Genomic DNA, 17,155 nt, shown 5'->3' with positions numbered 1-17,155 from the left:
TATGTCTCGAGGTTTGTGAGTGACTGGAAAGCTTAAAGCAATCAAGAAAGAAATGAGAAAAAAAACACATAATAAACGAAAAGGGGTTTAAGATCATGATTAAAATTGTTAGTCTCAACGAAGGGTTCAAAAAGTAGTAAAGTGCTCAGTGGAAAGATAAGATCCTGCTCCTTGAGGTTAGGTTGAACTTCATTGGAACACTATAGCAAACCAAGGCCATAAAGTTATGTGGTTATCATGTGCATAGTGAATTAAAATAGGAAGCCAGGATTGTGCTGTGGACTGAGTGGAGTCTGAATGGGATAAATAAAGAAAAACAATATTTTTAGAGAAAATGTGATTGACAGAATACCTTAAGAAACAAATGAGAAACGAAAAACATTAAAACCAATGGAGAAGTAAAGTCAGACGGGGGGCTCTCACATAGAAAATTGTAGAACTTGATGTTGAGAATAAAAGGTGCCTCGATCTTCCCAATTTAGAAGAATTATGAAGTGAGCAGTTAATACAGAAAGTGGAAGAAATACAAGAAGCTTTTGGGACTTTGAATGATGAGAAGTGAGGAATTAAAAGTGCAAATCTTGTATCCCCTATACTTGTGTGTCGAGGGTGCCACAAGAAGGCAAGAATCTGTAGATGACTACACAATGGGTCAGGATGTTGAGAAAATGGTTGCTTTCAGCTGCTGAATAGAAGAGAAAGATGTTTTTGGTGATGGCATAACATTAAAGGTGATAGAAAAGGCAGAAGATGATTTTAAGAGAGGTTGGTGGGCTAAAGGTGAGGACAAAGGCACGTGCCATGGTCTAGAAAAAGTAAGACTGGACTGCATAAAATGGACAGAAATGTTCAAAGACCCTATCCGTCATGTTTTAGGAATGTCTTCAATTGCATCAGAAATTCTTGTGCAGCAGAAATGAAAAAAACTGGGAGAATGGAGTAGAGCCCTTGAGGAAGCAGAGACAGTAAATGTAATCAAAGGTAGTTGTGGGAGTTACTGGGTTTATAGTGAATGTTTGTTGATAGCCTATCTGCTGAAATGGGGACAGAATTCGAGGAAGGAATGAGTTCGAGGTGAGCTATGTGAAGGTGACCAAAGGGTGGAATGTTTAGTCAAAGTCAATTGCATTTTCCAGTTTAGGCTAAGAACAGGAAATGGCACAAATTATACTGGCAGAAGAGGTGAGTGAGGAGCTAAGTAGGACTAGAACAAGGAATATTGCAGATAAGATAGGCAATGCTAGGATCTACGTGAGTACCCAACTCCATATTTGGAAGAAATGGATGGAATTGAAGGAGAATGTTCTTGAAACTGCTCAGCGTGAGAGCAAATTCAACCAGGTGTGGGAAATAGGAGATGGTGAATGAGGACTGGTGAGATTCCTTTCAAGGAAGCTGTGGAGAGTTTTCAAATGATACAGGAGTGGTGATGGAGGTGTAGACAGTTTTGTCAATCCCGCTGAAAAGATTATGCCCAGAAAACTCAAAACTGTTACAACTTACAAAAGAGCATTGAAGAGAAGGATGTGGACAAGGAGAAAAAAACTGAGTTGAGATGGGAAGCAAACAGTTCAGTGAGCAAGAGCACTTTGAAATAATGGGTCTGCCAGAATGATCTTGAGATTTGGCGAGGGAGGTAGAAGCAGGCTGTGTAGGGTTGGAGCGTCATGAGGTTTTAAGGTTTAAGAGGGAAGATCTCCGGAAGTGATTAAGTTAATGGCAGTACTCAAAGTAATGGCTTATTGTTGGTGGTGGAGACGTGGAGTAACGTGTTTAATGTTAAGATTGGACCTGAGAGAATGGAGTATTGCAAGTTCAAAGGAAGATTGTTTAGAGTCTAAAGAGCAGAGAAATTGAAATGGCTGGGGTTACATAAATGATGGGGTTCCATTTGAAGAGAGAAAATTTAAAATTGGTAAAAGGAATAACTGAGGAATCCTGACAAAAGAAAATGGTTTGCAGAAGAAGAAAGTAAAACTTTGCATTGTGATAAGTTCAACATTCATTGCACGAAAGCCTAAATGATGAGGTTGAAGCCTTTGCTGAGGACTGATTATTCAGAAGCAGAGAGGGAAATGTACTGTTAAGCAAGAGGTGATATTTGAAGTAAGAATGGACTAGACGAACCAGAATGGCACTGGTATACATGAGAGTTAATCAGGTTTGTGATCCTTCACCTCTGAAATGAAGGTAAGTTTTTATTGAACTGAGGACAAGGCAAATGAAACTAGGAACCAGGATAGCTTTGAGCTAGAGCCGACGCTGATTTGCATTTGGAAGGCATGCTGCCATTAATATTTCTTCTTGATTTTGTTTTTCTTTCTTGTCCAAATACAATTTTATTAGCTTTGTACAAGTAAACCTTTGTTGTTTAATTTCTCCTGTCCTTAATTCTATCTCAGAACCTTCTTTTTGTTGTTTTTCCCCTCACACTCCTTTTAACTTGCAGAAAACTTGAAATTTCCATTTCTTTTCTGATGAAAGGTTGCACACATGGAAGGGTTGGCTCAGTTTCTGTCCAAATGATGGCAAACCTGATTGTTACAGCATTTTCTGTCCTTTGTTTCAGATTTCTAACATTCACTTTTTTTTGCTTTTGTGTTAAAATTAACTATTCTGTAAGGCAGCACTTAAATCCCCAAAAGACTGACAAATATTTTGTTATCTGATTATTATTTTGCAAGGCTGCTGTCATTCTGTGCATATACTTGCTACTTACCTGCGGATTTGCTATCTGCGGATCCATGTATTTGAGGTCAGCCCCAGACCCGTCTTGTCTGAACATGCAGACCTTCATAGTACATGGGAGAGTCATACGGGAATGGTTTGCCTTTTTTTTGGTAGTTGGGAGGAAGCCATGTCCCCCTCCTCTGTGTATAACAAAAGATGAGATTTATTTTAAAATATCTGGTGTAAAAAAAGTGCACTTGGTTCTTCGAAAGGAAAAGATGTGTATTTAATTTTCTTTACTCTTGGGGCCACATTTTTGTCAGGATTTGGAAATCATTTGGTGCATGATTGGCTGCACAAATTTCTTGAGAGGCAATTCGATTTTACTCCAAATTCCTGACCCTCTGCCATTTTTTTGGCCTTTTGTTTTGCGGATCAAGAATCCACAATATGTACACCTACTACATTTTCATCCAGTCATGCAGGGTTTTGGAAGTCCATTATAAGTATGTCAGGTTTGACAATTCATGAAGAAAGTAGAAAGCTTCTCAAGAAGTCCGAACATTCTGAAAGGTAAGTGTAAAATATTTCCATGCCTTTAAACGTCATTAGGTGCTTTGTTGTAATGCAAGTGTGTTGTCAACACAATAATTCATCCTAGCGATCTCACCTTTAAAGTTAGGTTAGCCCATGCTGACCAGGGTTCCTGAATTGAATTGGTTCTATTTGCCTGTGTGTAGCCCATATCCCTCCTAAACCTTTCCTATCCATATATCTGTCCAAATGTCTTTTAAATGTTGTAATTGTATCCACCTTTGATGGGCCCAATGGCCTGCTTCCACACTAGGGATTCAATGATTCCTCTGGTTGAATGAAAAAATGTTCAAAATGTCCTGTTGGTTTGTGCTGACTCGTTTTCTACTGTGATGTAATTGTCTCTGGGTGATTTTTATTGAAAACCCTTGTTTTAATTTTGAAATAATTCTGTTTTTCTACAGTGATTGATGGGCACTCTATTTTGAAATTATAATCATAGTCATTCAGCACAGAAACAGATCCTTTAGTCCAAGTCATCTGCACTGATTGTCATCCCAATCTAAGCTGTCCCATTTGTCAGCATTTGGCCCATATCCCTCTAAACTCTTCCTGTTCATATACCCATCCAGATGCCTGATCAGATTTTTTTTATTTTAAGAGAATGGCCTAATGTTTGCAGCACTGTGGTTATTATTAGTGCTTCACTGAATTTCAGTGACCTTAAATAGGTTTTAGCACTTGTCCCTTTCATCTGAGTTAATGATAGTTTCAGGAAGTTGGGTCTTTGGTGTGTTTTTCTGGTTTGTTGACACATGCTAACAGGATTGTAACAATATTATAGGGATTTTTCCAGGGAAAGGAGACAAAACCATGGCTCTGACTGGTGGTACAGGGGCAAAGTTGATCAAGCTGGTTGGAAATGGGGGTTGCGGAAAGGCAGGTGACAGCTGTTAAACTCTCTCTCTCTCTCTCTCTCTCTCTCTCTCTCTCTCTCTCTCTCTCCCTCCCCCTCTTCTCTCATCTGTATAGCTCGTCTGTATAGCTGCCCCCACCCACTCGGGACAACTCCTACTCTCTGACTAGTTAAACATTCTGAGGAGTGAGGGACAGAACCTTGCTCAGCACGTGACTCTTAAAGGCACAAGCTATCACAGAACACTAAATGGAATGCCTTGAAGTGAAAATGATGATAAAGGTTTCAGTTATGAAGAGAGAGACTAGATAGGCTGGGATTGTTGTTAGAACACAGAAGGCTGAGGGAGGGGGAGGGGACCAATCGAACTTTACAAAATTGCAAGGGGTTAAGATAGGAAGAAATGTTTCCTGTTTAGTAGAGAGATCAATAACCATGATCATAGATTTAAAGAAAAAAACGCAGTAAGTTTAGAGGAAATTTGAGGATTTTGTTTTACCCAGAGATTGATAGGTATCTGGAACCCGCTACCTGAAAGGTTCTGAAAGGTTTGTACTCATAGGTATCATCACAATGTTTAAATTGTATTTTAGCTGATCACTTGAATCTCCATATATACAGGATTACGGGCCAAAGAAGACATACATGTTTCATGAGTGGCATGCACATAATGGACTAAAGAGCCTCTTTCTGTACTGTAAAACTTGGACTGTACGTGGCAGAATGCATTTATTCCTGCCTAGGCATCGATAATAAGAAGTCTTTTATAAGATGGTCAGAGGTGTATTTTTTCACAAGGAATGTATTTAACATTGTTTGGAATCTGAATATTTAATGCAAACTGCCTAAGTGGCTGTGGAGATGAATACAAGGCATAGGGGTGGCATGGGCATTCTGAAATGGACGGGTATTAGGGTGGTTCCAGGTTGGAGAAAGTGAGGATTAGACAACCACTAAGCACTGTTAGGAGCCAGGCTTCTGTATTGGAGAATCAAGATGGGCCTTTTAATTGGCCTCCCTCCTTACCCTACTACTCATGGTTTGTAGTTTGTAAATTGCACGTTGAAGCCAATCCTGGTGTGAAAAGACAAAAATTGCATATAAAATTGTACATGGGTCCTGTGTGTAGCTTGCAAGCTGTGAAGTTGCATAGATTGAATTCTTTCAAGCTCAGCCCCTGATCTTTGCAAAATAAAATGTTGAGTTTACAAATTATCTTCAGTCTAAATAAAAGTTCAAGAATTCAATATAAGTTGAAGTATACTTGAAGGCAACATAGAAATTGAAAGTGACAAAACAGAAGCCTGGGTAATGTTAAGGAAAACTTGGTTCCTAGACGAACAAAAGGAGCTGCAATCCTCACTGTCAAAGTAAGCTGAACATTTGTTACTTGTGATAGTAAGATCTTCAGATCATACTTGACCATTAATGTTATTTTAATTTCTCATTTACAGGTAATCTAAGGCTGTTCATAAAGTAATGATGACTTGCCTTCATTCTGTTCTTCCTTGCATTCAAGTCAGAAATGGTTTTCTTGCAGAGCAGTGTGTAAACGACATCTATATGTTCTGTTGGAGAATGATACCCTCAAAGTGTATGAAGCAATGTTTTTTTTGCTTGAGATGCAATGAAGACTTGATCACAGAAAGTACGTGTTATGCACAATATAATCTGAGGACTAATCTAATTAAGACTTTTTAGGATTGGTTAGGATTAATTAACCAGCTAATTCTCCTTTTTAAGTATTTATATTTAATACGAAGAAATACCTTGTTTTCTTTTTTGTTTAGGAGGCTAGGACCTTGCTCACTCTGAATCCACCTTAATGTCACCTCTAAGATTGCCTGTGCTACCCTTATGCATGTATTCTCCATAGTCCCTCACACTGTGTGCACCATGCGTATAATTGTGCATAGTCTAATACATTGTTAACCTTATTTTTCAGTATTGTGTTAGTTTTAACATTTCAAATGTTATTATTAGCCTTCCACAAACCTGCGAGGAGAAAGTGAGGACTGCAGATGCTGGAGATCAGAGCTGAAAATGTGTTGCTGGAAAAGCGCAGCAGGTCAGGCAGCATCCAAGGAACAGGAGAATCGACGTTTCGGGCATAAGCCCTTCTTCAGGAATTTCCTGAAGAAGGGCTTATGCCCGAAACGTCGACTCTCCTGTTCCTTGGATGCTGCCTGACCTGCTGCGCTTTTCCAGCAACACATTTTCAGCTTCCACAAACCTGTCTTACTACCTCGCACTTTAAAGGAAGAGAGAATAGTGATGTAAAAACATTTACAAAAGGCATTTCAGAATTTCAGGTTCAAGGTGTTGAAGATACAGCCATCAACCGTAGAGTTACTTAAAGTTGAAAATTCTCAAGAAACAAGTACACATTACAGACATAGGCATGATCAATGAGTGAATATCAGTTCTGACCTTATGATGCAACTGAAGATGATTGGGTCAACAACACCATCCTGGCGAACTCCTGCAGAGAGGTTCTGGAGCTGCAGTGACTGAAGCTCCACGAATTATAACCCAGTCCACAGTCTCTTACACATAGCATAAAGATTGCAATCCAAGATGACAACAGCAGAGTAGAAGCATTCAAGCTCCTGCTCATCCGTTTCTTTCTTCTGCCCATTTCCCTTCTTTCTTTTTCTACTTTTCTCTACAGTTCTCTTTTATGTTTTACCATTGGAGAGCTCAGCTGTGGAAGAACTGGCTGCATCAGTGAGTGTAGGCCCGGTGGTGCTGAAGTGTGAAGACTTTATTGGTGGGCCTAGTGCAGGAGTCTAGGTGGTGGCATTGACATCAGCATCAGTGATGGCTTTGATGTCAGCACTGGATCAAAGGGTTACACTCTTGCATTTGTTTAGGATCTTGTACTTGGGTGCATGTGACAATAAAATCTATTCTAATGTTCCTTTGTTATAGGCATGACTCCAACCATTGAGAGTTCTCCCCTGCTTCCCTTTGACTGTTGATTTGCTTGGGTTCTGTGATTATCACAGGTCACATGTAACCTTGATGTCAAGGGCAGTTGCTCTCACTGAGTCAGGAAAACTTATGGAAGTAGATGGCTATGGTCATGGAAAAGTTAGGACCAATCCGGTTCAGCTTCAAACAGTTTCTCAGAAGGAAATAACCTTTTTTTGGAAGTAGCAGCAGGACATATGGAAAGTCAAAACGTAATCAATCAGAGCCACCATGGTTTTATGAAGGATGAATTATAGTTGACTAAATTCCAATTCTACAAAGATGTAACCAGTAAAGTAGATAAGAGGGCCTGCCAGAGGCATCTGATAAGGTGCAGAACAGAAAATTATGACATACCCTAATGCTATGTGATTTAGTTTAATATATTAACTCATAAAAGATTGGTTAACCAACAGAAAGCTGAGAGTCAGGAAAATGAGCATTTTTCTGGTTGGCAAACTGTAACTAATGGGGTGTCATGGGACTCAATCTTCAAGCCTCAACTATTTACAATCTATATTAATGACTTGGATGCAGAGATATAATGTGCTATAGCCACCTTTGAAGCTGACACCAAAGTTGGCAGGAAAGTATGTTAAAATGATGAAATTAAAAATTTGTGAATGCAAATGGAAAGGTTAAGCAGATTGGACAAAATTTGGCACATAGAGTTTCACATGGGTAATTATCAGATCATCCATTTTGATCAGAAGAATAAAAAGACAACTTATTATCATAGAGAGAAACTTCAAAATGCTTTGGTGGAAAGGGATCTTGCATGAATCATAGAAAGCCATTATGCTGGTACAGCAGGTAATAAGGAAGGCAAATAGAACTTTGGCTCCTAAATTATTACTAAAATAATGGAGTATAAAAATAGGGAAATTATGTGCAATTGTTTGTGGCATTGGTAACAGCTTACAGTTTGGTCTGTTTGAGGAATTCTGGGGATAAAAAGTTTGTTTTTTGAGGAGAGATCGAGCAGTTAGGCTCTTGAGTTTAGAAAAAATGAGAGAAGATCTATAAGATTCTAAGGTGGATTGAAAAATTAGAATGGATGTTTCCTTAAGTGGAACAAACTAGAACAAGAGATAATCATGTTAGAATAAGGGATGGCAAATTTAAAACTGATGAGGAATGACTTCTCTCAAAGTTTATGATTCTGTGGAATTCACTGTCCCAGAGTACGGTAAATGCCAGGAGGCTGAAAAAGTTTGAAGAGCTAAATAGATAGAATATTTATTAGTATTGGGTTAAAAGGTGTTGGGCATCAGGCAATAAAGTGAATTTGAGGATTAGCCATGATCATATTTTGTAGTGGAGAAGGCTCAAGGATCTGAATTGCCTACTCCTACTCCTAGATCTTATGTTCTTATTAGGGAACAAAATGTTCTGGCAGGGTCAAAGTCAATGACTTTCATCATCCCAATATTTAATGTTTTGTTCTTCTAGTACTAGATATTTATGACAATTCAAAAATACTGGTGAGATCAAGCATGGTGGCAAAGTGTCATCAGCATACCAATGGGACGTTTATGTTCTTAGTCGGATGTTACTGAGGTGCAATGTGTAGGTGAGAAGTTGGTCAGATGAAAGGATACATCCTGAGGAGACTTGAGTTTAATGTTGCCATTTTGTTTACAGAAGCCTGGCTATGATTAGATAATAAAAACTTGAACTAAGTGAGTGCAGTCCCAGCTGGTCAGTGTTGGAGAGGCATTGTTAGACACTGCAATTATCAACTGTCAAGAGCTGCAGACAGGTCACAGTAGCACAGCATGTAAATTGTGAGTCTAATGTATGCCATTTTAGTACAGTAGAAGCTTTGGAAACAAAATTTAATTATAAATTATTTCAAAGCCACAATAACAATATACCAGGGGAAAAAGAGGACTGCAGATGCTGGAGATCAGAGTCAAGAGTGTGCTGCTGGAAAAGCACAGCAGGTCAGGCAACATCCAAGGAGCAGGAGAATTGATGTTTTGGGCATAAGCCCTTCATCAGGAATGAGGCTTGTGGGCCAGGAGGCTGAGAAATAAATTGGAAGGGTTTAGGGCTGGGTGCAAGGAAGCTGGAAATGTGATAGGTAGATGAAGGTGAGGGTAAAGGTGATAGGTCAGAGAGGAGGGTGGAGCGGATAGGTGGGAAGGAAGATGGGCAGGTCAAGAGGGTGGTGCCGAGTTGAAGGCTTGGGACAGATAGGAATGATTATCCCTTTTCTAGGTCAATTGTCAGTATTAGATACTAACTTGTTTTAAAAAAAGGTTTTTAATGTTACAAATGAGTAGATTTAGCTTTCTGTGGTGAAATAAATGAATATAATGTCAAGAAACTTATGAAACTTTGAGCAAGATTCTTGTGAAGGTAACACACAGCAGTGTTATTTGCACATATGGTCATTCACTGTTTGAGAGTTTTCCACCGTTTGCTGGACTACTTGCATGTTGATTTTTTTTTCTCAACTGATTTTTTTTATCTTGTTCTATTGGGCATTTGCTGAAATTAAGCAATTTTACCAGAATTCAGATTTGAATCTGGGCATATTTTACTTTTGTTTTCTTCTCCAAAGATATATTTTTTTTGATTAGTCATTTTTGGGATTTGGTTCCACGGATAATAGATATTCTCTGATAAACCAGACAATCAGCTTTTGTTTAATAGTGATGGCTGACAGTGAACTAACTGAATTTAGCCATATCAAATCCATTCTTGCCTGATATCCACAGATGCACTGCCACCAAAACCACTGAATAATCCTCTCTGAATATAGATATTAGTGCCAATTATTATGTTCCCTCCAACATTTTCGATCAATTAACTTACACAGCTGAGGATGAAGTGAAACAGGTCTCTTTCCAAAACTGTATGTATCTGCTATCCACCAGAACATTCTGCTATGTCAAAGGATGAGCCTCACTGTGGATGTAGGTTTGCTCACTGAGCTGGAAGGTTCATTTCCAGACGTTACGTCACCCTACTAGATTCTTGCACGGTATTTCTCAGCAACAAACCCAAACAAGCAGACAAAACATGTCTAGAAACCCTAGTCACTCTCCCTTACATCAAAGACATCTCTGAAATGACTGCCAGACTACTCAGACCCCTTGGCATCATGGTAGCCCACAAACCCACCAAGCCATCAACACACTAAAACAGCAGCTAATGAACTATACAGACAACAAGAAAAACTGATGTCATTTACAAAATATCGTGCAAGAACTGTAATAAACACTACATCGGACAAACAGGCAGAAAACTAGCCACCAGGCTACATGAACATCAAATGACCACATTACCGTCTCTCACTAGTATCATTACAAATACATAAGGAAGGACACCACTTCAACTGGGACAAGACATCCATCCTAGGACAAGCCAAACAGACACGCACGAGAATTCCTAGAGGCATGGCATTCCAACTGGAACTCTATCAACAAACAGTTCAAGTTAGACCCCATCTACCACCCCTGAGAAAACAGGAAATGACATCACCAACCCAAACATATAAATAGAAAGCAGGAATTATCAGCAGTGCTTCGCCCGGAAGCCCACTGAAAATGTTGTCTAGTAGGGTGATGAAACATCTGGAAATGAACCTTCCAGCTCAGTGAGCAAACCTACATCCAGAACCTCAACCTGAGCTACAAATCTTCTCAAAATCAGTTAAGTGTCACTATTCATAACCTTCTCAAATTTCTAATCAAATAACTGTGTATATGGAGCAAATAGTTTGGTTTGGCATTGCAAAACAAATCTCTCATTTTTTACACTTTTCAATGTGATGTAATTTCTGACTCAGGTGCTGAATTTTGCATATAGATGTTAAGGAAATGAAAATGCTGATATGAGAGCGTTCAATTACTCGACATGTTTGACTTTATTCCATACAGCAACATACAATACCTTTTAATGTATTTACCATTTCACTTCTTGATTGCTTTATTCAAAAAACGGGAAAGCAAGTGGAAGCATTTAGAAATGTTTATTCTAGTATAATGAGACACTTAATTAATAATAACATGTTTTTAATGCCTTTAACTTGGTAAAATATTCCCAATATTGTTCTTTGGTGTATTACATTGCAAAGTCTAACGTGTAGATATTAAGGCAGATGACCAAAATCAGGGTGTGGAATATATTGAAGGAGGCATAAAGGTTTAGTGAGAATACCAAAACTTAAGGCCTTCGCAGCTAAAGTCACAGCTGCAGTTAGGTGAGTGGTTAAATTTGGGATACTTAAGGGGTTAAAATTGAAGGAGCACAGACATCTTTACACTTTTTGATATGAGTTATATCCAGTTTATGTTATGAAATAGATATTAAACTGAAAAATTCTAACACCAATATTATCTTTATTAGCATTAATGTTGAAAATGCCTTCAGTGCTGCTTTAGTTCATATTCTGAGTCTTGTAGCAGCCCGCAGCTGAAACCTTCTCGAGACTCTCAATATTTTTTGTGAACAAAACAGAAATGATGAGGATTGGTTTGGTTCCTGCTTTCCTTTTAATCATTGATGTAGAGTCCAGCAAAGGGAAGTGGTCCACCTAAAGTATAAGCATTTTTTGGTTATTTGTGATTTCTAATGGATGGATTTTGTGGAGTATTTTGTGATGTTGGCTATTGTACAGAAAGAACTATCTGCTATTCTTAGAATAAGTCAAGGATTTTCTTATATTTTGAGCAAAATAAGATATGCAGCTTTAGAGTATCTGCCTAATCATGCAGTTTTTATTCTTTTCAAATCTTTTTAAATTAATCTACTCAGTAGTAAACAGTTGTTATGATAGTAAAAATCATGATTATTAAGGTCAAATTTGAGAACTTAATGTACAGTCTTGCTTTACTGTGTGCGTGGTTTGGAGAATTAGGGAGATGAATTTTTGATGATAATACTGCCATTACAAACTAAACAATAAATGAACATATTTTAGCCATAATCCAAAAATTTCAAAAATTTGCTGCTTTTATTTCTGATAATTTAGTTGAAAGTGAACAAATTATAGAGATAGCAAGAGTTGTAAAATTGCCATATTAGCCTATAATGTTTTAGTTTAAAGCTCAGTTGAATGGATAAGCAGTAGAAGGATGAATAATGCAAATATATTAACCTATTTACAAAATATGCTTCTGAGAATTCATTATCACTCATAATTGTTCTTAAATTGTTTTATATTTGACATGATATTTTGCATTGGAATATATTATTTTGTGAATTTAAATATTATATAAACTTGAGAAATGGAAAGGAAGTTCTAAAGGTTTCCTTTGAAGGATACTGTCAAAATATCTAGGCTTCTTGTAGCCAATGCATGTACATTAGATGTCTCCCCTTTCATCTGCAGGTGCAATGAGATTTCCAGAGGCAGTGAAAAGACCACTGAGTATCAAAGTTACTTTGAGGAAGCCTCTAACAAGTATTATCAAGTATCTTGGTGAGTGCTGAATCTTTGGTGGTAGTTGCTTAATTTGAATTCTGTTTTAGAAATTCAAACAAAAGTATCGGCAAGTGTTATGTACTTTGAAGTATAGTGTATATGTCATCTAAGAAACTAAAGGTTACTTAAAACTTGATGGATGGTTCTTAGGTATGCGATTATGAGCATTAGTGTAACATGTAAGACCGTTTTGGGTTTTAGAAGATTTTTTTAAACATATTTTCATTTTCACAAGTTTCCATAAATTGTGGAATGTGATAGTTCGTTTTTACTTTTGTTGGAAGATTGTTAACTACAGCTCTCCCTTGAACCTCTGCCCCCAACAAGAGGCAAAATAATCATTTATAAAATTTTGATATATTGGTATAATTGGTAAATTAGTGAAAAGGCTATTCCTTCTACATCAGTAGTCAGAATATTTCTGTTATAAATGAATGGATAAATAGACATCTCGTCTGATAATAATATGATTGGGCATAGTCAGCAGGGACTTGGAATTGGGAAATAGTGTTTGATGAATTTATTAGGTTCTTTGAAGATGTGAGCAATGAAATTGATAAAGGAGAGTCAATGGATGTGGTATGCTCAGATTTTCCAAAGGGTTTTGATAAAGTCTTCCGCAGGAGGCTGGTTAGACAGATTAAAATGAGTAGATCAGCACATAATGTACTGTCAGGGATGAATCATCGGCTAACAGACAGAAAATAGAGAGTAAAATGAATTGGTTCATTTTCTCATTGGCAGGCTGTGAATTGTAGGGTATTGATAGGATTAGTGCTTGAGCCCCAGGTGTTCATATACACACACAGATAACATAGTTTTAACTCTAGCTTTGCTGTAAATCTACAATAGCTAGTAGAGGGTTCTTTATTGATTATGTGTTTTATTGAGATATGTCTCTGAAGTCATAAGTATTAAGTTAGCCTGGAGCAGTGTTTTATAGGGGAATAAGACAGTGCTATTTTCTGGATCTGTAGATTGGAAGAAGCAAAAATGTACTTGAGTAGAGTGATATGCTCTTCTTGGATGTGGGAATTTAGGGAGAGTTTACATGTTACTGAGGATTCTATCTGCAACAAATGCCATTGGTTGCAAATCCTATCAGATTGAATGGATCGGTTGGAGCGACAGTTAGACGCAATGAGGAATTTGCTCATTGAAGAGTTAGGGGGTTGATGGATGGCAGTTATAGGAAGGGAGAAAAGCCACAGAAACAGTCTCCTAGATCGATTAACTCCAGAAAAGGTAAGAGAGGTAGGCAGGTAATGCAGGGGTCCTCTGTGGCTATCCCCATTCCAAACAAGTATTAGAAGATGTAGAGGGTGATGGATTCTCAGGGGAATGTACCACGAACAACCAAGTTTCTGGTATCAAAACAGACTCCAATGTAATGAGAGGTACGTCGGGTTCCAAATGATCGATTGTGTTAGGGGGCTGTCTAGTCCAAAGCACAGATATTTCTGTGGCTAGCAGCGAAAAATCAGAATGGTGTGTTACCAGAGAGGATGCCGAATGTTCTCAAAGGGGAAAGGGACCAGCAGGAGGTCATTGTACACATTGGAACCAACTACATAGGAAGGGAAAAGGTTGAAATTCTGAAGGGAGAATACAGATAGTTAGGCAAGAACTTAAAAAGGAGGTCCTCGAGGGTAGCAATATCTGGATTACTCCCAGTGCTACCAGCTAGTGAGGGCAGAAATAGGAGGCTAGAGCAGATGATTGCATGGCTGAGGAGCTGGTGTATGGGAGAAGGATTCACATTTTTAGATCATTGGGATCTCTTCTGGGGTAGAACTAACCTGTACAAGAAGGATGATTGCACCTAAATTGGAAAGGGACTAATATACTGGCAGGGAAATTTGCTAGAGCTGCCTGGGAGGATTTAAACTAGTAAAGAGGCGGGGTGGGACCCAGGGAGATAGTGAGGAAAGAGATCAATCTGAGACTGGTACATTTGGGAAAAGAAGTGAGTCAACCAGTCAGGGCAGGCAGGGACAAAGCAGAAAACAAGGTAAGACTAATAAATTAAACTGCATTTATTTCAATGCAAGGGGCCTAACAGGGAAGGCAGATGAACTCGGTATGGTTAGGAACTTGGGACTGGGGTATCAAAACAATTACAGAAATGTGGCTTAGGATTGGCAGCTTAATGTTCTGGGATACAAATGCTACAGAAAGGGTAGAAAGGGAGGCAAGAGGTGAGAGGGAGTAGTGTTTTTGATAAAGGATAATGTTATAGCTGTACTTAGGGAGAATATTCCCAGACATACATCCAGGGAAGTTATTTGAGTGGAATTAAGAAATAAGAAAGGGATGATCACCTTATTGGGATTGTATTCTAGACCCCCTAATAGTCAGAGGGAAATTGAGAAACAAATTTGTAAGGAGATTTCAGTTACCTGTAAGAGTAATAGGGTGATTATGGTAGAGGATTTAACTTTCCAAACATAGACTGGGACTGCCATAGTGTTAAGGGTTTAGATGGAGAGTAATTTGCTAAGTTTCTACAAGAAAATTTTCTGATTCAGTGTGTGGATGTATCTACTAGAGAAGGTGCTGTTGGGAAATAAGGCAGGGCAGGTGACTGAGGTGTCAGTGGGGGAGCACTTTGGGGCCAGCGACCATAATTCTATTAGTTTTAAAATAGTGATGGAAAAGGATAGACCAGATTGAAAAGTTGATGTTCTAAATTGAAGCAAGGGTAATTTTGATGGTTTTAGGCAAGAACTTTCAAAGGTTGATTGGGGGCAGATGTTCGCAGGTGAAGGGACGACTGGAAAATGGGAAGCCTTCAGAAATGAGGTAATAAGAGTTCAGAGACAGTATATTCCTATTAGAGTGAAAGGAAAGAATGGTAGGTTTAGGGAAAGCTGGATGACTAGAGAAATTGAGGGTTTGGTTAAGAAAAAGAAGGAAACATCTGTCAGGTATAGACAGGATAGATCAAGGGAATCATTAGAAGAGTATAAAGGTAATAGGAATATACTTAAGAGGGAAATAAGGAGGGCAGAAAGGGGACATGAGATAGCTTTGGCAATTAGGGTTAAGGAGAATCCATAGGGTTTTTACAAATACATTAAGGATAAAAGGGTAACTAGGGAGAGAATAAGGCCCCTCAAAGATCAGCAAGGCAGCCTTTGTGTAGAGCTGCAGGGGAGATACTAAACGATTATTTTGCATCAGTGTTTTCTGTGGAAAAAGATGTGGAAGATATAGAATATAAGGAAATAGATGGCTACATCTTAAAAATGTCCATATTACAGCGGAGAAAGTGCTGAACGGATAAAGGTGGATAAATCCCCAGGACCTGATCAGGTGTACCCCAGAACATTGTGGGAAGCTAGGGAAGTGATTGCTGGGCCCTTTGCTGAGATATTTGTATCATCGATAGTCACAGGACTATCACAGGTGAGATGCCGGAAGACTGGAGGTTGGCTAACGTGGTGCCACTGTTCAAGAAAGGTGGTAAGGACAAGCCAGGGAACTAAAGACAGGTGAGCTTGACATTGGAGGTGGGCAAGTTGTTGGGGGGAGTCCTGAGGGACAGGATTTACATGTATTTGTAAAGGCAAGGACTGATTAGGGATAGTCAACATGGCTTTGTGCATGGGAAATCGTGTCTCAGAAACTTGATTGAGTTTTTTGAAGAAGTAACAAAGAGAATTGATGAGGGCAGAGAGGTGAACGTGATCTATATGGACTTCAGTAAGGCATTCAACAAGGTTCCCCATGGGAGACTGGTTAACAAGGTTAGATCTCATGGAGTACAGGGACACGTAGTCATTTGGATATAGAACTGGCTCGAAAGAAGAAGGCAAAGGGTGGTGTTAGAGAGTTGTTTTTCAGACTGGAGGCCTGTGATCAGTGGAGTGCCACAAGGATCGGTGCTGGGTCCACTACTTTTTGTCGTTTATATAAATGTATTGGATGTGACATCGGAGGTATAGTTAGTAAGGTTACAAAATTGGAGGTGTAGTGGACAGCGAAGGAGGTTACCTCAGATTACAACAGGATATTGATTAGATGGGCTAATGGACTGAGAAGTGGCAGATGGAGTTTAAATTAGATAAATGCGAGGTGTTGCATTTTGGGAAAGCAAATCTTAGCAGGACTTACACACTTAATGGTAAGGCCCTTGTTGCTGAACAAAGAGACCTTGGAGTTCATAGCTCCTTAAAAGTAGAGTCGCAGGTAGATAGGATAGCGAAGAAGGCGTTTGGTATGCTTTCCTTTATTGGTCAAACTATTGAGTATCGGAGTTGGGAGGTCATGTTGCGGCTGTACAGGACATTGGTTAGGCCACTTTTAGAATATTGCTTGCAGTTCTGGTCTCTTTGCTATTGGAAGGATGTTGTGAAACTTGAAAGGGTTCAGAAAGGATGTTGCCAGGGTTGGAGGATTTGAGCTATCAAGAGAGGTTGAATAGACTTGGGCTTTTTCCCTGGAGTGTCGGAGGCTGAGGTTTAAGAGGTTTACAAAATCATGAAGGGCATGGATAGGGTAAATAGACAAGGTCTTTTCCCTGGGTTGAGGGAGTCCAGAACTAGAGGACATAGGTTTTGGGTGAGAAGGGAACAATATAAAAGAGACCTGCGGGGCAACTTTTTCACACAAGGTGGTACAGG

General features: G+C 38.9%; 1 protein-coding gene across 9 annotated transcripts in view; it reads left to right on the top strand.

Moving 5' to 3' along the window:
- The window catches only part of mta3 (metastasis associated 1 family, member 3), a 242,560-nt gene that overhangs the window by 162,926 nt on the left and 62,479 nt on the right, over window positions 1-17,155 (top strand). For 8 of the 9 annotated variants that reach the window (XM_072580676.1, XM_072580680.1, XM_072580681.1 and 5 more), the window contains one exon: window positions 12,438-12,527. In XM_072580676.1, the coding sequence (XP_072436777.1) occupies window positions 12,438-12,527 (90 nt within the window). Of the gene's footprint in view, window positions 1-3,147; window positions 3,192-12,437; window positions 12,528-17,155 lie in introns of those variants that run through there. The other variant, XM_072580682.1, reaches the window with a different exon arrangement.

This window comes from Chiloscyllium punctatum, chromosome 11 (assembly GCF_047496795.1).
Source record: "Chiloscyllium punctatum isolate Juve2018m chromosome 11, sChiPun1.3, whole genome shotgun sequence".
In the NCBI taxonomy this organism is placed as follows: Eukaryota; Metazoa; Chordata; class Chondrichthyes; order Orectolobiformes; family Hemiscylliidae; genus Chiloscyllium; species Chiloscyllium punctatum.
The sequence above is the reverse complement of the archived record's forward strand: the minus strand, read 5'-3'. Positions and strand labels throughout refer to the sequence as shown.